This window comes from Clarias gariepinus, chromosome 19 (assembly GCF_024256425.1).
Source record: "Clarias gariepinus isolate MV-2021 ecotype Netherlands chromosome 19, CGAR_prim_01v2, whole genome shotgun sequence".
NCBI classification, from domain to species: domain Eukaryota; kingdom Metazoa; phylum Chordata; class Actinopteri; order Siluriformes; family Clariidae; genus Clarias; species Clarias gariepinus.
Window position 1 is genome coordinate 22,177,501 of NC_071118.1, and position 23,060 is coordinate 22,200,560.

Consider the following 23,060-nt stretch of genomic DNA (forward strand, 5'->3'; position numbering starts at 1 on the left):
TAAAGAGATAATCTTGTACAATAGATGACCTTAGATAGAAAACAAGCAGAAGTGAAGACTCCTGTGTGTGAATGGACAGAATGTGTCTGTAAGATCTACAGCAGGGCGACAGTGGCAAGGAAAAAACCCCTGAGATGGCAAGAGGAAGAAACCTCGAGAGGAACCGGGTCATTCGGGTGACCTCACAGTGACTATCTAAAAGTCTATCCATCCGTCTGTCATACACCCAGTCACACACTACAGACAGTTTGGAAACACTGATCAGCACAACATGTCTTTTTGCAGTGTAAGAGGACAAGGAGAAAGACCCAGGAGGACAGTGGGGGACCTGTAAACTCTATTATTCACACACACACACACACACACCACGGTTGTTAACTATTGGATTGAATAAATTCTTATGAAAAGAAACTCCAGTTCTACGCAAAGCGTCCCGTCATATTTATGTTCCTATTAGACGTCTTATAATTAGCGTCGTGGGTTTCTGAGAGCGAACTGACAGTGGTGCTGCGCGAGCGCTCCTAAGTCATATCCATGCGTGACTGAGACACGTCTGTCCTTCCCTCAAGTGCTCGAACGTGGCTCTCATCCCGAACACCAGCGTGAGACGTTACAGACTGTACAGACTCGCCGAGTGTGTGTGTGTGTGTGTCTCCGCTCGGAGTGTTTGTACAGAACAAGCGCGACCTGGAGAGCTTTGCATCGACGATGTCACGAGTAAGATACAGTACGAGCCGATGCTGATCGACACGCCGCGACACTGAAACACACACGCACACACACACGTGCGCGCGCGGCCACAGGAACAGCGCATTTTCCTACATTCACACTCGCTCGGTTTGTGTCCGTCGCCCCCGACCTGCAAATCTGATCGGTCCTGTGGGGGAGAAAAACCTGCTTTACATCACATTACTGAAAATAATGAATGAAAGTGCTGACTGTGTGTGTGTGTTCGTGTGTGTGTGTGTGTGTGTGTGTCTGAATCTTTTTTTTCCCCCTTCTTTTTCTGGTTTCATCTGTTTTCCAGAGACTCGTGTCTGGAGTGTGTTAGTTGTGTGTGCCCTGCACAGGTGCATGGGGCCGTGTGCGTGTGTGTGTGTGTGTGTGTGTGTATGTGCTGTGGGGGTGGATGCTTTGGGAGATGAAGGGATGAGGAAGAGAGAGATGGAGGAAGGAGTAGAGCAGTTTCGTGACTGACTGCACACATTCCAAAACATCTGCTTCTGATCCTGCGTTCTCTCTCTCTCTCTTTCTCACACACACACACACACACACACACACACTGTTTCTCACACTGAAGTCCAGTGTGTGCGTGTTTGTGTGTGTTTGATCTCAGTTATTAAGGGGTTAATGGGCTGCCACCTCAGAAGTAAGTGTGTGTGTGTGTGTGTGTGTGTGTGTGTGTGTGTGTGTGTGTGTGTGTGTGTGTGTGTGTGTGTGAAGGAAGGATGAAAGAATGAGCATGGTATCATTAGACACAGACCAGATGGATGAAAACACTAACACCAGCAAATAAGTAACCTTCTGCTTTGCCTTCGCCCCATTCTTAATTCCTTTTTTTTTCCTCCCTCATGTCTGTTTTTTTTTTCCTTCGTTTTTTTAATTCCATTTGTCTCTCGCACTGTTTGTGTTTGCAATTTCATAAACAGGTGCAGGTGTGTAGGATCAGGACAGGAAGAAACACGCAAACACACACACACCTACACACTGATATTATTAGGTCTCAATCAGTACCTTTAGCTTTTAAAAAATTATAAATATATTCAAGTTATGCTAAAGTATGTTATATTCTTCCTGTATGGATCGGATTTTCCGATGTGTTGGTGTGTGTGTGTGTGTGTGTGTGTGTGTGTGTGTGTGTGTGTGTGTGTGCGCGTGCGCGTTTGAGTGCATGTACTGTGTAAGTGGGTCAGTCGACATCCTCCTGTTTTTATGAGCGTGACAAAAGTCTCTTTATTCCACTGTCCCTCTCCCACGGTGTGTCCCCTCCCCTCTCCTCCAGCTAATGCCTGATGTCATTCACAGACATCGGAATGTGTATCTGTCCATCTGTGCGTGTGTGTGTGTGTGCGTGCGTACGTGCGTACGCAAGGTGCTTCATGGGAAAGGAAGAACTCCAGCTGGGCTTTCGTTTCTACGTTTCAATAAAACTCCTCGAGCCCTTAATGCTTTGTGTTAACCCCTGGAGTGTGTGACATGGAGCCTGAAACACACACACTTACTTACACACACACACACACACACACACACTCATGCATATGATTTTAGTTACTTATTCTCATTGTGTGATATATATTATGTGTTTCTGAGCTTGAATAAATTCTGATGCCTCCACGTATGTGTCTTTTTTTTTTTTCTTTTCTTCCTCTCGTGTAGGTATACGCACCGCCTGCCAGCACCGCAGATTATAATCGAGACTCGCCGGGGTACCCGAGCTCTAAAGCACCCAGTGGCAGCTTCCCCACCTCCTTTTTTATGCCAGGTACCACACACACACACACACACACACACATTATTATATCCACTGTAGATGTTTTATCTGCACGATCTGTAGCTGGGACTTATTTTCCCTGGATGGACTACAGACGTCTCTCACCTTCCTGAAGTGGCTGAGTGACACTGGAGTATAATGCAATGTCACACACCACTAGGATAAAGTGCCAGGCGTTTCTTTTTATGTGTAACGTATTCCTGACATCCACAAAGCTTGATAGAGCCAGTGTTTGGTCGGATATGAAATCCAAGACATATTTGAACTGAACCAAAGTTCAGTGTAAAGCTGTCCAGATACCAGAGATTTAAAGGGTGTATTATTTTTGTTATGCGTTATTCATTATTCACATTGATAACATTTACAGTTTACTCAGACTGACCGTTCCATATCTGTTCATTACATTTAGGACCGAGTCTATACCCAGTATTACACTCTTTCAAGTTGGGGTTCTCTCGATTTTTCTTCCTCATGGGTTTATTCACTGCTTTCATCACTGACTCGCTTCCGTTCAGTATAGACGAAGTCAAACAGGGAAATTTATTGTGAATGAAGGCCAAAAAGAAACTGTCGACGTTTGCAGAAGAATCCGAGCGCAGAACAGTGATGAGACACTTAAAGCCGCAGTAAGACACACAAACATTCACCGACACCGCTCGCTTGTTACAGGAACTCGCCTGGGAGTTATCGCCACATCTCCCCTAAAATCCTGACCTCGCTCCCAGACATTTCCACATGTTTGGGTCGTTCAAGAAGTTCTAGGGAGGCCAGCATTTCAGATGTGAAGCGGGCAGTCATGGCTCCAGAGTGTAGAGAAAACTTTCTATCTAGATGGAATCCAAGCACTGAAACATTAGTTTAGTAGTGGATTATACAGAGAAAAAAAGCTAATTAAAAAAAAAGTGAGAGTTTTTATTCTCGAAATTGTGTTCTGTTATTCTGCACAATCAGAAGTCCCAGTTTGACTTGAACACCCTTCAGACATATAGAATTGAATTAAATAATTTATTTTACCTTAGAGATCCCACATTTCGCAAGGAAATGATTATTCTGTTTGTTTTCAGTTGTTTTCATATTATTTAAAAAGTGGTGAAAAAGTCTCGTTTCCCCTTAGATTTATAAAATGAAGGTTTTTGTGTTTCTCAGTGGGTTCTGTGTGTATTTAAGGGTTAAGTTACAGAACCGTCTATAGAGCTCTGGTGGGTTACACACAAAAGGTTTTGTTTTAAGAGTGTCTTCAATAATACCAGTGTAAGTAACACACATTACTGGAACTGATTCTGATTAACTCTCTCTCTCTCTCTCTCTCTCTCTCTCTATCAGATGGGCATCACAGTACAGACCCATGGAGCTCCTCCAGCGGTATGAATCAGGCAGGTTACAGTGGAATGCTGGGAAATTCCTCCCATGGCCCTCAGAGCAGCAGCTACTGTGGCCTGCACCCACACGAGAGACTTGTGAGCTACTACACACTTGTTCATGCCTTATTACATGTTGTTCAGTGTGTATTACATATCTATTACTGTTTAGTTACACATTTGGTAATCTTTTATCCATATAATAGATTGATACATACATACATACATAAATACATGTATATTTATTAATCTGTTGAATTGAATTCAACATGCACCAGCTGGGTGCATGTACTGTATAAATAATCACATTCAATGCAATTACATTAATTTAATTTAAGAATAACCATGTTTATAAAAAAAAAAAAAAAAAAAGTATCAAGATCACAACCTGTCACTATAGTTTTTTTCCATGTTCAGTATTGTACCTGTTCCTGGCTCTGGTGATTTACAGTCATGCAGCAAAAAACACTTACCTAATAAGGACTGAAATACTTTAACAATGTTTTAATGTTTATACAAGATATATGTATGTATTTAACTAGTACTGAGTAAAAGTTTTTGAGTCATTCCTTGTTTCTTGATATTGCATTAATTTAAATTATATCATTTAGATTAAATTAAAGGAATGGGAAATGTTTTACTGAAACATCTGCAAAGCAGCCACAACCTCAGCAGCAACCTCATTTCCCCTCTCATCTGTTCCAAGCAATCAGCCTTCAGCATCACCAGCCTGATCATGTCACCCGCTGCACCTGTTTCTCACTGGGTCAAGCCCGAAATTAGATTTGTTGTTGTTGTTGTTAATTCTTGATTTAAATTAAGCATATTTTAAATATTTTTTTATTTAGATCGATTCATGCATTACTGTGTGGCTTAACAAACACAAAACCTTCTTTTGAAACGAAGAAGGAAGGAGAACTATTCCTAAAGATTATAAATACAAGAACTTCTGGCCCTTTGGAAGCAAAAGTTATATAATATGACAAAATAAGGGGTGTCTTAAGACTTTTACACAGTTACGTTTACTCACTTTACAGTGGTTTGATTTTAATTAGAATGTTTCTTATAATTTTCCTATAGATTTTTTTTCAGTTAACCATAATTTATCCTATCCATAAGTCACTAATAGGATAGATATCCACCTGTAGATAAAATCAGTATTGCAGTTTCAATTATTAAGCAAATTAATAGATAAATGTTACCTTCAGTGTACTTTATCTCTGGAGATAAAATGTTGCAGTGGTTGTTAACATCCTTTGTTTTTTTGTTTTTTCCCCCAGAGTTACCCATCACACTCTTCGGCTGAGATCAATCCCAGTCTTCCTCCGATGTCCACTTTCCATCGCAACAATGGCACAAATCACTACAGCACCGCCTCCTGCACATCGACCACAAATGGAACAGACAGCGTTATGGGTAAACAATACTTTCAGCATTAAAATTATGATTGGAGAATAAGCAAATGAATGAGACAGTGGTACGCATAGTTGCTCTGATGTCTGGGATCTCAGTTAGAGGTGTGCTGACAATCAAGAGTGAAGATAAATTTGGAAGGAAAGCTTGATGCATCGGATGAGAAAGATTCTGTAAAATCAAGCATCGTGTCGAAGTAACGGTTTTGCGGTAACTAGGGAATATTTGCACTGTCTCTTTGCTGAAAGACAAAATATGGACTGTAAAGTGTGATGAAAGTCAGTAAATGGAAACTATTACTAATCAAGTTTGCATGTTGTGTTATGCTTAGTTACTGCTGTGAGTTTATAGGATATTGGCAGATTTTCATAGGAGGACATGCTGAAGTGGTATTTATGAACACCAATCCTGCATCAATCTCGCAAACTCACAATGTTTTCTTCATGCATTATTGCTTTTTCCTGCAACATCAGCAATAAATGCTGGATCTCCTTACAGTGTGTGTGTGTGAGAGAGAGAGAGATTTTTTTAAAAGAAGCATGTCAAGATTGAAAGTTCAGTATCAGGTCACATCAAGCCACATATAACTGATTCCAAGTTTGCCCATCTGGATGAAGGGTCTGAAAAAAGACGCATGTTTACTTTTTATCAAACACATATGGACAGAGACAAATGAACACACACACACACACACATAGAGTTTTTTGCATGTAATGAAGCACAGGTCAGTATTATTTATCCTGATTTGCAATGCAGTGCCAGAATTACAGCACTCTAACAATCAGCATGTATTGAACCAGAACATCCAAATTTCCTTTTACAAGCCATCCTGATCAGAGTTTGAGGTATTTTCAGCCAGGGAAGGTAATCAGATTTGAAACGAATTACGTTATTAAGGCCACAGGCACTAACTGTGGCCTTCACTCTAAACGCAGCTTCTTCGAAGTTACATGCTCGATCTGCATACAGTTAACAGTATCACGACTAATAAATAAATGCTGCATTTACAGCTCCGTGTGCTGCAAATACGTCGCAATCCGTTAATGCTCTCCAATATGGCCTGTTTTGAACTTTTTCCTGCCATGCTGTTTTAGTTAAGGCCACATCTTTCCAACTCTTTGATGATGTCTTTCCTCCAACTGTTCTTCAGTCTGTCCCTCTTTCTTTTCCCTGTGGGTTTCAAATTGAGTCCTGGGTTGTGATGTTATCATCAGATTTCCTCAGTCTTGTTGCCTTGCACCGCCAGGGTCAGGGTTTGATTCCCGCTTCAGGTCTGTGTGCATGGGGTTTACATGTTCCCCCCGTGCTTGGTGGGTGCAACATCGGGTTTCCTCCCGGTTCTTCATTTTCCTTCCACAGTCCAAAGACCTGCAGGTTGGGTTGATCCGTGTCCCCAAATTGCCTTGAAGTTACTGACACTCCAGATTGTATCTCCAGATTGATGTTGGAATTATTACTTTTTCGTGAGTCATGTCATGTATTGAAGAGCTGTTAAAATTCAACATTCATCAACATTACGACAATGAATAATTTGCAAGTGAAAATATTTTATACATTTGATTACATACAGTAGCTTAAACGTATTCCTAAAGTTAAATCTTTACCAGATTGGAATGCAAACCCAGCAAAAGGTCCATAAGACAGTCTAAAAACTCTGTATGTGTGTGTATATATATGTGTAAGTAAAGCTAAAAACTACTGTATGGAGGAAGAGTCAGTATTTAAGGAGACCCTGATAGCAGTAATCTGACTGTATATATGTAAATGTAAGTAAATAAAATAAAACCCCTTTAACCTGTGCAGGTGTTTAATTTGGTTAATGTGGTTGGTTTAAGCAGCACACAGCAATCGTAATTGCTTTCAGCCTGATTGAGAGTGAGCCCTGACTGTGGTTTAATGACTTTGTGAGACAGCAGTTTAATACCTGATTGGATTTCAATAGAAAAAGCCAAAAACTGACCTAGTGTACATGATACAGGTTACACAGATCCAACAGGAGGTGGTGAGCCATACACAGTGTAACAGTATGAGTAACAGTGGGGAAGGAGTGCTCTAACTTTTGTCTGTCTTTTTCTGTCTGTTGGGTGTTTTTTTTGTTGTTGTTTTTTTTAATAGCAAATCGAGCACCAAGTGGAGCAGCGAGCAGCTCACAGACTGGAGACGCATTAGGAAAGGCCCTGGCTTCTGTGAGTGACTACACACACACGCAACGATGTCCAAGTCATCACCAGTGATAAGCAAACTTTGTAAACAAGACTCAGCATTCGCAGGGCGTCTTTGTATTAGGGATCGTTTCGGAGAACACACCAGGTGTGTGGCAGTATGCACCTATTTGGTACCGTTAAACCCAGGAGAAGAACAGAACAAGGAAGGCTGTACTGTTCCTATGCTGGCACGGTCACTGAACCAGACTTTGGGGTGAAGTGTCCTCAGAAACAATCCTGGGGCACTAATGTGAAAGCGGCCTTAGCTCGCTCGCTCGTACATGCGTAGTGTTGTACTGTATATAGACAGTGTGTAGGTGCAGCGAGACAGTGGAGACAGTAATGAGACGCATCGACATTATGTAACATATGTAGGTTCCCAAAACATCATCTGAAATACTTACAGTTATTAAAACTTTATAAGATTTCTGTACACACACACACATAGTGCACTTACCGTAGATATAATACAGCATGATGGATTACGGGTCATGTGGCGTTTACATCTCACTGCAGATTCATCTCACATTTTTACATCTACACTAATCAGTATGTGTTCTTAGCTCATTAGCTAACATTAGGAGCCAGTGATCACATGACATTATGTGTGTGTGTGTGTGTGTGTGTGCGTGCGCGCGCGTCTGGATAATTGATAAGTCATTAAATATGTGTTTAGTATTGCGTATGAAGTATAGACTGCTCACTGTGACTGGTGTGTGTGTGTGTGTGTGTGTGTGTGTGTGTGTACACATTCCTTTTTACAAGGACCCAATGTCAGCACTTTAGAAGGAACAAATTGCTAAATACTTGCCTTTTGAAACATTAATACACAGATTTAAAAGCTTGTGATTTAATTAACTGGCACTCACGGTCAGGGGTGTACACCCGTACAAACACACACACACACACACACACACACACACACACACACACCATAAATGGTTCAGTAATTCTTGAATTAATCTTCCTCAGGAGGCTGTAGTGAATGTTTAACATTATTACGCATACTAACGTTTGTGTGTGTGTGTGTGTGTGTGTGTGTGTGTGTGTGTGTGTGTGTGTGTTTATTGTTACAGATCTACTCTCCTGATCACACCAACAACAGTTTCCCCTCAAACCCCTCCACCCCAGTAGGATCTCCACCCTCACTCACAGGTAAGTGTGTGTAGTGTACTGTAGGTAGCCTTACTAGTGTTTTATCAGATGGATTTGATTTAGGCTTTTTCTTTCTTCTTTTTTTTTTACTACACACCTTTTAGTAAGTGATTTGGATTTAAAAAATTTTTTTTCTTTCCGATTTTGTTCTGCCGGGCCAATCTTCATCAATCCATGAAAAACTTTACCAGATGTTGTACATTTGCTTCTTGAACTATTTATACCTTTGATTTTGCCTTGTGTTGCTAAGACAACAGCCTACGTTAAATTTACCCAGGAATCACGGGGGGTGCGTGTGATCGAGCGTGTGTGTTAGCATTTCCCCAGCTTCCTGTGATTTCTCAATGTTGCAATAATAAGAGGCGCTGGAAAATGTTTCGTGCTGTTAAAACTACTACAGAGGAAATAATATAAAGGAAGAATGAGACAAATAAGGCAGGGGGGGAGAGAAAGAGAAAAAGAATGAGAAGGAGGGAGAAAGCGGGACGGAGGGACCAAAGAAGAGAACGAGAGGCAGATGTTCACACCAGCGCTGAATTTGGCATGCAAGCAAGATGGCCGCCAAACTCTGTGCCAAGATTTTCTGCTCCGCTCATCAGGTCGGGAAGATGGCTCGATGGCGACCTGTTTCCCAGCAACTCCCTCATGATTTCTTTCTCTTCCTATCTCCCTCTCTCTCTCTCTCTTTCTCTCTCACTCACACACACAGATCCAGCTGTTGTGCCCCTCCTCTGTGCCAATTACTGTTTTCTGCAAGTGCAGATGCGAAATTCGCCTGCTGCTACTGTGTACATGTGTGTGTGAGAGAGTGTGTGAGAGAAAGAGAGAGTAGGGAAGAGAATGAAAAGAACAGCAGAGTCATATATTTATAAGTGTATATAAGTAAATTAGACTTTCAATCAACTATAAATGTTCTCAAGAGGTCATGCAGTAAAGGATGTCAGTATGTGTGTGTTACCATCATCTGCTGTCGAACCTTGTCATCACACCAAGTCTGAGAAACTGGAACACACACCCTACATCTCTACATCATTCCTATAAAATGTGCCCCCGTCTCTCTTTATCACTCTGTGAATACGTATGTCAGGAATTCAAACACTAGTCATTTTTATTGTGTTTATTTGTTTATAAAAACAAAGAGAGAGTTTATAAAGAAGATTAAACTCTGGTTTATGAAAACAGTGTGCAGACAAACTCTGAATAATTAGGTAAAGATGTGATTTAAGTCATATTTATGCAGGTTCATGATTTGTACTATTGAGAAATAATAACTGTGTAATAATAATAATAATCATAATAATAATAATGTTACTTTCTCTCTCTTTTTCTTCCTCTCTCTCTCTCTCTTCCCCCATATATAGCTGCAAGTTCAGCCGTTTGGTCCAGGAATGGTCAGGGAGCATCATCCCCGAACTATGAGCCTCCAATTCACTCACTGGTAACACACTTCACCTCACACACCTACACCTCCTGTCACAGCAGGAAAGTGTAGGTTTAATGTTATATATACAGTATATTCAGGATGGACCACACGGTCCAAAGGGCAGCATTCAGGTTGCAGTCTCCCCTAGAGGTTAGGGTTCGAATCCCACTTCATTTTTTATAAGTTTAAACCCTTTGGGCAAGGCCTCACCCCTATCTGCCCCTATTCGCTCTGTCCCCTGATACCAGGACAGCGAAGAAAGAAATTCACTGTGCAGTGAAGTGTATGTGAGAAATAAGGGCTTAACTGAAAATAATAATAATTAATAGTAATATTAATATGTGCAACAAGGCTGTAGAGTTTGTCAGTATGCACCATACACTCACATAGTAAGGTGACTGTTCTTCATGTAGCCATGTGATGTCCTGCACACGTGTCCATGTGCGTGTCCATGTGTGTCCACCCTGCTGCAGCATTGTATTAAACCCTGTGTAGTAATAAAGCTGTGTAGTTAAGCATGTGTGAGCTTACATAAGTAAAAGATTGCAAATAATACAAAAATAATACAACCCCAGAGCATGATGGAAAGAATCTGGACTACACTGGTTTATTCAGGTTTTTCCTCAAAAGTGTCACCTGTATCTGCATTTTTATATCTCCTCTACTGTGAGACGAGTGTAAGCTTTACTTACAACCACAACCGGATGAGAAACAGACTGAACGTAATAGAATGAAATGCAAACCCTCTCTCTCTCCCCCTCTCTCTTTTTCTCTCTCTCCCTCTCTCCATCTTTCCCTCTCTCTCTCTCTCTTGCTCTCTGCCATTTGATCTCTGTAGCAGAATCGTATAGAGGATCGTCTGGAGAGACTGGATGATGCAATTAACGTCCTTCAGAGGCACGCGGTTGGCCACAGCGACCTACACAACCTCATCACGCCATCACACACGCACTCACATTCACACACACACTCGCACTCACACACGCACAATGGTGGCATGGGCAGCCTGAGCTCCAGCTACGGCACCGGCCTGCTCCCGTCCAACAGACATTCCCTTATGGTAAGAGCACACAACCGCTCCGTATGTATGTGTGTGTGTGTGTGTGCGTGTGTTCCCCAAAATCATAAATTACAGCTCATAGAGTCTAAGTATTCTTGGTTCTCTCTCTCTCTCTCTCTCGGTTTCTCTCACACTCTTGTGAGGTGAAGAAGGTTGTCTGCATCAGATGTTATAATGTTCGCACACTATCAGTGTCTCTCTGAAAGTAAACTTTTAGAGAGAAGGGCAAAGATGGACAGATTTAGAGACAGGATGAAGGAAAGAAAGCTGAAGCGTACACACTGCCAGGGCAGCACGCAGAACATACGGCCTGACTAGTACCATGTGTGTGAAACTCGTTCCGTAATCCAAACAAGCTCTTTATCTCTGTCTCTCTTGTCCTTTTATTTTTTTTTCCTTTTCTTTTCATCTGTCCACCTGTAAAAGTTTTATTGCTCCTATTTTTAATTTGATTTATTTATTATTTTTTTGTAATCCTTCCTCCTTTTCCTTCCATCCTCCAACCAGTCTCTTGCTAATTTTTTCCATTTCCACACTGGCTGCTGAGCTGGTATTTGAATCAGCTGTGTATTTTTTTCCCCCCGTACTCGCTGTACTCTCCGTCCCTGGACATTCGGACATCTCGGCACTAAGAATTGTGGGTAAATCCCAAGGATGATTGGACGCTCGAGCCGTGGCCGTCATGTGACCACTGCACATCACTAACGGCCAACAGACCAAAACTAAATACAGGAAACGAGAGAGACACAAACAGAGCGAGGTGGAACAAAGGAAAAATGAATCAAGACAGGGAGGGAAATGAAGAACAAGATTGAATGGTGGAAGATGGAAAGACAGATGAAGAGACCAAAGGAAAAAGACGTAGAGAGAAGGAATGAGAGCAAGAGAGAGAGAGAGAGAAGAAAAGTAAAAGACTTGAAAGAAGAACATCAAGGCAGATCCTGGTAATGTCTCCCATATTTAAGTTTGGTTTTGATTCTTGAAACAAGTCATAAAAGCTTTCGGCAAGCACTGAGAACAAAGGCTGAGGGAGGGAAAGAGAGAGAGAGAGAGAGCACTCCATGTCCACTTCAGCATTACCTCAGAAGCACACATACACACACTCCATTCCAGAAAAACAAACACTGCATTGCCTTTTTACAAACACTCTCTTAGACAGGAGGGACCTAAAAAGTAGAGTTGTTTGTTAGTGTTTCCCTGTTTGTATGTGTGTGTGTGTGAATTGAACACACCTGGTATGAGAGCCCTGACAGGAAGCAGTAAGCATGAGTCAGTATGTTTAGTTATGGCACAATCAAGCTAAGTGTGTGTGTGTGTGTGTGTAGGTGTGTGTGTGTGTGTGTGTGTGTCCTACCTTTATGTATTCCACCCCAATTCACATCAACACACTTCCGAACCTTTATCAGACTGCTCTTAATTTATCTAATCATTAAATACAGAAACACCAGAACATCAAGAGATTTTTTTTTTTTTATATATACATACAGTTTAAGCTTAGTTAGTTATTGCGTTCATGATGTAGCAAAAAAAAAAAAAAAGCTTCTACATCTGTTTAATGCAGCGCAGAATTATAATTATTCACTCAAAATGCCGTCTCAGTGTGTGTGTATACGGGACAGAAAGATAGATTAAAAAGGACCTACCTATGTTTAAAACTAAATGTTTATAATAACAATATTATATTTCATGACATTTCAGCGTGATACAAAATTGAACTGCATACAGGAATATTATAGGAATATTTTGGCAAGCAGCAAAAATCGTTTTTCTCGCACTTCTTTTCTTAAAGCTTGCTTTCTCCCATCCTCACCTCTTTCTTTTATTTATTTATTTTTCACTTTCTCTCTATCTGCATACTTAGCTCTTTTTCTGCCCCTCTGTCCTGCTCTCTCTCTCTCTCTCTCTCTCTCTCTAAAGAAACAGCTGTTTCATGTTTCTCTGCATGGTTGGAGACCCTGGGGTCATCAGCCAGCAGGTGCTCAAATGATGGAGAGATGGCGAGAGAGGAGTGTGGGGGGGGTCAGGGGTGGAAGATTTATGTTTTCCTTTCGGTTTAAGAAGAAGGAATGCTATAGCGCGCACACACATATATACACACACACACACACACACGCAGGCACACACGCACGCTGCATTGCAAGTCATCACTGTAATGTAGAATTCTTCTGTACAGACGACTCGGGTAGCTTTAGATTTCACTTGATGTCTCTCTCACATGCCTGTGTGTAAAGCCTGAGTAATGGGTTTAGGAAACTCTTACCAATACACACGCACACACACACACACACACACACACACACACAAACGTGTTATTGGCATGACCAGGGATGTAGCGCAGTAGATTTCTCCTCACACGCTACCACGGCGAAAACCGACACACAAGTTCACACACACAGCTAGTGCACTGTAGCTGTTAAGTGATGTATCGTGTGCTAATCTTTAAATAGTCTTTGAGCTGATCTGTAATAGAGAGAAAAGCTTTTTGTTGTAAGCAGGTTAAACAGCTGCTCGTAATTCCTCATCACTCATTACTATTGTATTTTTTTTTTTTTTTTTTGGAATAAGTGCCTACAGATCCTGAAGAAATCCGAAAGCTTTAAAACCTTTTAATTCCCTTCGCTTTATATTGTTTTTGTATTTTTCTGTCTCGCTCGCACTGTATAGAAATATGTAAAGGTGCAGCAATGTTAAAATGAATCTTGTTTAATTATGTTCGGGATGTTAAAAGGACATTTTTTTTTTATTGTCCACAGAGCTTTGTGTAATGCTGGATTATTTTTTAACGTTCGAAAAACTTGAATCTCCCGAGCGTATGTATTTTTATGAATAACCGGTGGCATCCCGCAAAAAGCAGCATATTCGAATCCGATCTCTCACTCTCTTGCCGTTTCCTTTTTCCTTGTTTTCTAGTTTTCCCTCTCTCGCTCAAAACTCGTTGCCTGCGTTAGATCTAATAGTCACCTCTTTTTCTTCCTGTTGCCTCCAGAGATGAGCAGATCAACAGCTGTGGAGAAGGAACGAGAGATTGGGTGTGTGTGTATGAAATCATGGGAACGCTATGTTGAGAGCTGGGCGCAGCTGGAGCAGAGAGAGAGAGAGAGAGAGAAAATACACACTGACAGATAGCAGGCAGCCACACACACACACACACACACACACAGACAGAGTGCCTTTAGTGCAGGAATGGACAGAAAAATGCACCTAAATTTTTACGATTTTAAGAGACTGATTTAAAATTGCGCAAACTTTAACCAAAAAAAAAAAAATTATAATTATAACTGAATGTGGATATTGATGTTCGAAAGTGGACCAAATGTTGTGTGTTTCTTGTGCACACACACACGTCCATAAGCATACAATATGATTGTTCGTGTGAAAGGAAGTCTGATTGTTCCAGTATATTGAGTTCTAACTCAGCTGTTCATAATCTGTGGGTGCTGAAAGCTGTTAAAGCTGTTTACTGTCTTTCTCTCTCTCTTTCTCACACACACATACACAAAGCTTCACTCAGGAGTTATCCGTGATTTTTAAAAAAATCATGTACATGATTAGCTGGCTATAGTCTGAGAAAATGCCCAGATTGTGCCTGTTCTGTATTCTGTTATAAGTCTACTTACATATATTACAAGGGGTGTTCAAGTAAAGCTGGGACTTTTGATGAGTGCAGAATAAGAGAACACAGTTATGAGAGTAAAAAAAAAAAACTCCCTTTTTTCTACACTAATGCACTTATCTAAGAATTTCATTACTGCTTAAATACCATTATGGTAGAAAGTTTTCTCTAAGCCATAGTCGGACTGCCGCTTCACTTCTGAAACACTGGCCTCCCAGGAGCTCCTTTAATTTTTTAAAGAGTCTCATCAGAGAACTGAGTGCTGTGCTTCAAGTCTTCTGGAAATGGCAAACAGTTACACCAGAAATTTCATCCCAGGTCGAAGTGTATCTTGAACACCCCATGTAATAGTCATTCAAATTATTACAAAGCAGGTGGAAAAAATAAAAATCATTACTGTTTTCCCCCTTTTGTTTGCTATAAAAGTTTATTTTTTATTTTTTTACCCAGAATCAAATAGCTTTCTTAGATAAACATCTATCTAATAATACACATGAACTGTGTTCCCACTGTGTGTGACACTGTAATGACAGAATAATGTTAAATGCCCTAATCAACAAAAGTAAATAATTGAAAGCAGCTTTTCAAGGATAAAAAGTCTAGGGTTCGATTTAGGCATAGTATCATTAGCTTTATTAATAATTATATTTTAATGGCTTGAATCACTTTTAATACAAAACAGCATGCTATGAGATGAGGACATAAGAATTCCAGCATAGATTCTTATTTTAAAGCCCAAGTGAGGGATTTTATTGCCTTCAGACTGAACCCGTTATTATATTGTTTTTTTTTTATAACTCTCTTATGAAACACAGAATGTCATGAATGTGCTGTTAGGAACAATAGGCTGATAACTCGAAAAATATTGCACAAAAAGTATGACAATAAGAGTATCTTATTCAGTCAGATCGATATAATAATAGATGTTTGTTTTCTTCTCCACGTAAAGAGAATGTTAAATAAAACCTCCAGTATCATCATACGTGCTTTGTGAAACTAAAGCATTTTCAAGCACTCCTTTATAATATATTTAAAGAGTGCTTATGAATGTGTTATAACATCTCCCGGGGGACGGCTTACTGAAGCGAGTGTTGTATCAGGGCAGGACCGGTCCACTAATGTGTTACTGATTTGGAAGTAGTCATAACATTGATTATCTGCATTAATAATAATAATAATAATAATAATAATGTCGATGCAAGGTCCTCACAAGCATAGTAGGGCATAAGTAAGTGTGTGTGCATTTGTGTGTGTTTGTGTGTACTCTCGCATGCTGAAAGGTGCTGTCAGTGGGAGGCCTGGTCTCCATCTCTCATTTCACGCACACAAACGGTGTGTGAAAGAGCTCGTTGGTGTGTGATCATTCCAGCCCACGGCGGTCACGGCTAACCACTAATTAGCTCAGCTGGGGGGCGGAAGTGAAGGTTCGAAGGGCTCAAATTCCCACAGAAAGTTATGATATATTTTCCAGACGAGTGCGAATCACTAGATTTTTTGTTACTTTTGGTAACATACACACACACACACACACATTTATATATATATATATATATATATATATATATACAGACACACATGTACACATTCGAACAAATATTTTTTTTTAAAACAAGGTTTTCAAGAGGAGTGTGTATGGCCATTGTAAGTGATTTTCTTTTTATACGTTGTTTAACATCTACAGTAAAATTACAGTTAGTGCAGCCAATCTGTGATTGGTCAGATTGTTTGCAGCACGTCTGCGATTGGTCCAAATCTTTATTATGAGTACAGGGGTCTATGAGACTGTTTCGATAGATTTGTACATTTAAAACATTCAACATTTAGTGCATGATAGATAAAATATACCAAAGTATCACTGTGTCAGAGAAAAAAAAAAGATTGATGAATAAGTGCTCTTACTGTTATATATATTTAAATTCAGCTTGGTAGGGTGACTTTTTTTTTTCTTTTATTGTACAATATCAAGCAAAATACTTAATGCCTCGCTCTCCTCCATTTTGCTTGGTGATGAACAGCAGCACATGTGGCAGAGGTGCGGTGGGAGAGCGTCTCCCTCATCACCATTCTAAATGACTTTACTTTTTAAATATAAAACCCTTTATTAAATATGTATGCCAAGTGCTTCTATCTGCAGCCAGGAGGATGCCATTTTACATTTGGGGCTTTCGGCATGATGAAAGAGCCGCATTCGGGGGGTTTAAAAACAAACACAGACTTGGAGCGAGCGAACACTCGTCTTTATCTCGCTCCCTCTCTGTTATATTCCCCGCAAAGCCGGCGACATTTTCTGATATTTGCATCGAGCCAGTGACATCACAGAGTTTCACTGTCAAAGGCTTAACAGGAATTACAGCACCAGAGAGAGAGAGGGAGAGAGATGGCAGATTCCCTAAAACAAAAGCAGATAGAGAGAGGGAGAGAGAGATGGGGGGGAAACGTGTGCCAAATCACAATTCCTGCCGGATCAGATGAACGTGTCGGGGGAATTAGGAAGCTCACAATTAAGCATATGGGCATTAAGATAATTGTCAGTTGTGTTGGCGGCCATGATAGAGGACAGATGGACGTGAAGCGCTGCTCGGCATCGTGGGACATCACTTTGGATTTTACCTGCCTGAGCAGCTCCTCTGTGTGTGTTTGTCACTGGTGTGGGTGTTTGTGTGTGTCTGTGTGTGTGTGTGTGCGTGCATCTCCCTTAAGATACACAAGGGTAGGGCGCCCCCTTGAGGGCATTGTCGCTGTGAAATTTTGCCACTGTGTTTTTTTTTTGTAATAGATCAATCAATTAAATGTAGATTTGCATTTTATACATATACTTATAAAGTGCATAAAACACATTTATGTTGATTGCAATATTGTTTATATTATTTGATATTTGGTTAAAAACTCTTTCTCTCTCTCTCTCTCTCTCTGTAGGTGGGGTCCCATCGTGAGGAGGGAGTAGGGTTGCGCAGTTCTCACTCCATTGTGCCCAATCAAGTGCCCGTTCCTCAGCTGCCAGTTCAGTCTGCCACCTCACCAGAGTTTAATCAGCCTGATCCGTACCGGGGTGAGAATCATACCCACACACACACACACACACACACACACACACATACACAAGTCACGACTGATGTGGGACACAAGCTGAATAGTGAACATATCATGGGGTTTAAGAAGTCAAACATGCAGTATATTAAACCACACACACATGCACACATACATTATTCCTAATTCACCAAAGAAAAGAAGTGAATGATCCAGTGAAAAAAAAAAAAAAAACCTGAGCCGGAAATCTATAAAAGATGACTAAATTGATTATATATGAGCGAGGCAGTGAGGCATGAGATTTGGCCTTGTTGGAAGGAGTTAACACTTCCTTTTTCAACAACAACAAAAAAAAAAAACTAAGAGAAAAAATAGCAAGTCCTTGGCAAGCCTTTGGGCCGCGGCGGCCCAAGCCAAGGGCTTAATGAGGTGTTAAGAGCTATAAAATAAAATTTAAAATAAAAGTAAACGTAGCAGCGAGTCGTAAGAGAGCGGGAGACGAGAGCAGCATAAATAACACACTGCTGCTCTAGCAAAACACACACTTTATGAATAGAGCGCTGCAAAACCACTGTGGTTTGGCTTTGTCCGTTTAATAAGTAGGCCTTTCATCCACCTGTTTCTATTCTCATAAAGCACGCATGTGCTGCTTCTGCCCCATAGCTGAGTGAATTGGGAAGCAGGCAAAGAAGAGCGATAGGAGGCTTCTGGAGCACATGTTAATATACTTATGCTTCTCTTGCCTAAGCTGAGAAAAGAGAGAGACAGCGAGGATTAAGTTATTTACTGCATTGTCTCTCTCTTTATGCCGAACGTCCACGCTCCGGCTGCTCTCGACAATGTGCGTACTACAGTTTATCCTCCTGCCTCTCAGCACGAGAGAGGAATTTACCGGCCAATTCCGACGCCTGTTTTAGTTCCCAGTGGCTTTGGTTCCGAGTGAGCTCATTTTCTTGGTTGAATGTTGCAGGTCCTAACCAGAACACCACCACCACCACCCAGGCATGTTGTAGAGAAGAGAAATCAATTAGAGCCTCATATGACCAGCGAGAAAGACTTCATTCCACAATCACACATTTGTTGTTGTTGTTTTGCTTTTTTTCACCTCCTTTTCTCCTCCGTATCAGCTCACTCCAGCTGTTAGGAACCAAACTAGCCCTCCTACTCGTCTTTGTCTCCATTTCTCTCTCCTTATGTCTTTATTTCCTCCAGGAGTCAGTTGCAACTCAGTTATAATTGTTGCGCTACCATGTACAACATCGTCAAAGCACAGGAATGTAAGTGTCAAATTCAGGTTTTAATTCTAGTTATGAGCAGTAAAGATTAAAAACATTACTAGCAAACCTTAGAAGAGTGAGAAGAAAAGTGATCAATAAGTATTCACACGTTATGCTGCATAAGGAATAAATGATAAAGGAAATGGAAAGATGGATTTTCTATTTCCAACCCAAAATAAGAGTTTTTTTACCTCTTACACCATAATAATTTGACAGCGTTCATTTATTTTATTTTATTTTATTTATGTTCTTTTCTTTATAATTAAAGAGCATGTAAACCATTTATTGCTACGTTCGTTGATATTGAACATCTACAGAACAAGTATCCCTTATGTTACAGCAGTACAGTAGTTACTTTACCAGCATTACTTTTGTCTGTTTCTTGAAGTTTAAAAAAAAAAAGACACACACACACACACAAACACACATAGCTTGTCATGTTGTTGGGAACTGGGACGCATGAACGCCTCCGTCACGCTAAACACTTTCCCATGTGGAAAACATCCTGATTATTAAGGCAACATATATTAATAATTATTTATTTAGAAGATGGTTAGGAGAAGTCTCCATCCATGTTAAATAAAAAAATAAAAACTTAGACATTTTCTTAGTTACAGTAAATACCATTTGTAAATATTAATTATATTAAGCATAGATTATGGAGAGTGTCCACTGTGTAATTCCCAATGAAGGCAATTATAGAAATTATAGATTAAATCTAGCGCAGTATAAACCAGAGCCTTTTATCATTGCATTTGGAACAGTGTCATGTTACACTTTTTGAATAATTATTAATATATGTCCTTAAATGTTCTATTTAAATCCCATTTGCTTGTTGTTGTTTTTTTACTGCAGATCCCAGTCCCTGTCCTAATAACTTTCTCACTCCATCTCCTTTCTTTCTCTCTCTCTCAGAATCTCTCTTCCTCGATTTATTGAAATTTTTTCTCTCATCCAGTGTGAGATGCACACAGACACTGACAGTGATGTTGAACAATGAGGGCAGTGTTCCTATTATAGACTGGAGTTAAAAATGTGTGCGAGTCAGAGGGGCGGGGTGGGGTGGGGTGGGCTGGGGTGGATTGGGGTCTATAGGCCTTTTGTACCCCACAGGGGTTGAAGATCCTCTCGAAAATCTGTCGCACTAATACATGCAGACAGAAGCAAAAACACATCGAGCAATACAGTATGTGCATTTAATAGTGACATTTTGCTAATATGAACGATCGTGCATAATGTCCATATAACAGAATGCATACTGTACTGTCTGAATGCATACATTATCAACATCCCTTTATTGCTTGCTCACATATACACTTTGTTTAAGTTTAAATGAGCTTAAATGCTGAGGTTTGGGCAAATTAGTATCACGTTTCCTTAAGTTGATACTTCATAGAGAAAACGCACCGGTGCATATGTGGCAGAATATTAATTGAATAAACTCAATGTATAGTGTGGTTAAATAGTATATACTATCACACTGCTGTCAGTGTAATGAATCATACAACCAAAATTACTGCGAAATCGTAGTTATATATGGTGTTCTACTCTTTCAGAGTATGATTGCTGGACTCTACAATCAGACAACTTTATTGAATTAAGCCATATGTTAACACCCGATTTTAGTGCATTATCCATTACATTATCCATCTATAAGAGAAACATTACTCTGTTTGTGTTTCCCCCCATCTCTGCAGCGCTCTCCAGTGGACTGCAGGGCCAGAGCACATCTTCAGTGAGTTCGGACATTAAATCAGAAGACGAAGGAGACGAGAACCTGCAGGACTCCAAATCTTCAGACATCAAGAAGGAGGATGTGGACAAGGACCTGAAAGCTATAGAGAGGTTAAGATCTATGTAAACCCGTTAAGTTGAGCGCTCGCTTCATTTAATTTCTTCATTTGATGGATTTTGAAGAAGTGACCCAAATGTTGTGCGTATAATTTGTGTAGCTAATGCTAAGACGGATAATAACAGTAACTTATTCATGATGAACTTCTCTATGCTTGTATGAAACTATGAGGATGCCGATTTAGTGTGTTTAAATGCAGCATGAATTACTAGGGTTCTGTTCTCTTTCTCGAATGCAAGCTAGTGTTTGAGTGTAGAATTTATCAGACAATTAAAAAAAAAACTCATTATATATCTTATGTATGGAGCAAACTGTGTAACATAAATTTGAATTTAAATTAAATTGTGTGGAACAAATCAAAAACTAAAATCAAACTACATAGCAATATGAAGTAGATAAATAAGTAAAATTTAATCAAAAACATTGAATCTCTGTTTAAAATTGTAATGTTGCATTTTAACCCCCTCAGAGGATTTTTTTTTTTTTTAGGACAATATTTTGAAAAAAAGAGGCAGGCAGTAGTCTCCCTGCACTATTATATGTACCAGTAAGGCTCGCATTGTACATGAGCAAAAAGTGTTACGGTTCAGCCTGGGTACTTGGCATGACATGGTATGACTTAGGATATGGTGGAAATAACAACAGCATGGAGGATTGTGGGTAATTTGCCAAACTGAGCCGCACTGCCTGTGAAAAAGAGTTGAAAGAGTAAAACTGTGATACTAGATTAAAGGCAGTGCAATGCAATGAAAAATAAATACGTGTAATTTCTGTTAATCAGGTGGGGTGAATGAAAAGCATTTCAAACAGGTGCTATTTAAACAGTGTTGTGACTAATGAGGGAATAATCTGTGTGTACGTTTCAGTCCTGGCCCTCCCCACACTAATTACCCACTACCATGATGATTAAATTAAATAAATATTCTGATGAGCAAACAACTAAAATTGAACAGGTTTTAAATAATTATTTTAATTTTTTGTTGTAATATCTGATTACTTGACTGACGTCCAAACTTCAGGCTCTGAATCTACCGCAACGCTGACCAGGATTTACCGAAGCAGTTTGAATAAATGATCAAAGTCTTTTCTCTCTCTCTCTCTCTCTCTCTCTCCTGGCCATTTTTTATTAAACACATGCAGCAACAATGATGATGAGGATCTGACTCCGGAGCAGAAGATCGAGCGCGAGCGTGAGAGACGGATGGCGAATAACGCACGAGAGCGTCTCCGTGTACGAGACATTAACGAGGCATTTAAAGAGCTCGGGCGCATGGTGCAGTTGCACCTGAAGAGTGATAAACCGCAGACCAAACTGCTGATCCTACACCAGGCCGTCGCTGTCATTCTCAGTCTCGAACAGCAGGTCCGAGGTCAGTAGCATTCAACTACTCTCACTGTTCTGTTCCAATCAGCTCAGTTCACCTGGCTTGAGATTAACAAACATTCTCCATTATGTCTTCATGTAGGTTCAAATATTTTATAATTTCTATGAATTATTTTTTCATTTTATTTATCATAATTTGTAATATTGTAATATTTTTTCTATTGCACACAAAATGAATCTAATATAATTACCCACTCCTGACCACTAAACAACATGGAACTTTTTTTTAATCTTTGACCATAACCCAATCTTTTTCTTTTTTTTATATATGAATCAAACTACATATCTCAATACATAAACTTACATCATTAACAGGGTTTTTTTGTTTTTTCATCTTTCTTTGTATCTGAAGCTCCTTTTTCCACTTATTTTTCTTCTTAGAATTATTATTATTATTATGTAAAATATATCTTGTTTGCAGTTTTACCATTAACCACTTGGTGGCATTGTTTCACCTTGACGTGTGGACACATTTTGTGCCTTGTTAAAAAGGCACATTGGTACACAGAGGGTAAATTTTTTAAAAACTAGACACCTTAAAATAATTGTGTGTGTGTGTGTGTTTGTTTGATTATTCCTCAGAGAGGAACCTAAATCCAAAAGCAGCATGTCTAAAAAGGCGAGAGGAAGAGAAAGTGTCCTCAGATGCCCCGCCTCTCTCCATGGGTGGAGCTCACCACAGCATGGGCGATGCCTCCAATCCAATGGGACAAATGTAAAAAGCCACACCTCCTCCCTAAAATGGTCAGATTTCACTTTACACTAATCTGCTGTTGCTCATGTGTACCGTCTTACCTGAGTGA

At 40.0% G+C, this 23,060-nt stretch overlaps 1 protein-coding gene across 8 annotated transcripts in view; it reads left to right on the forward strand.

Moving 5' to 3' along the window:
- LOC128507346 (transcription factor 4-like) overlaps positions 1 to 23,060 on the forward strand; it is a 160,306-nt gene that overhangs the window by 129,851 nt on the left and 7,395 nt on the right. For 5 of the 8 annotated variants that reach the window (XM_053478144.1, XM_053478145.1, XM_053478150.1 and 2 more), the window contains 11 exons: positions 2,377 to 2,482; positions 3,815 to 3,948; positions 5,130 to 5,265; positions 7,378 to 7,448; positions 8,543 to 8,621; positions 9,983 to 10,059; positions 10,883 to 11,104; positions 17,634 to 17,766; positions 20,719 to 20,866; positions 22,014 to 22,243; positions 22,840 to 22,972. In XM_053478144.1, the coding sequence (XP_053334119.1) occupies positions 2,377 to 2,482; positions 3,815 to 3,948; positions 5,130 to 5,265; positions 7,378 to 7,448; positions 8,543 to 8,621; positions 9,983 to 10,059; positions 10,883 to 11,104; positions 17,634 to 17,766; positions 20,719 to 20,866; positions 22,014 to 22,243; positions 22,840 to 22,972 (1,469 nt within the window). Of the gene's footprint in view, positions 1 to 2,376; positions 2,483 to 3,814; positions 3,949 to 5,129; positions 5,266 to 7,377; positions 7,449 to 8,542; positions 8,622 to 9,982; positions 10,060 to 10,882; positions 11,105 to 17,633; positions 17,767 to 20,718; positions 20,867 to 22,013; positions 22,244 to 22,839; positions 23,002 to 23,060 lie in introns of all 8 variants that reach the window. The other 3 variants (XM_053478148.1, XM_053478149.1, XM_053478146.1) reach the window with 2 other exon arrangements.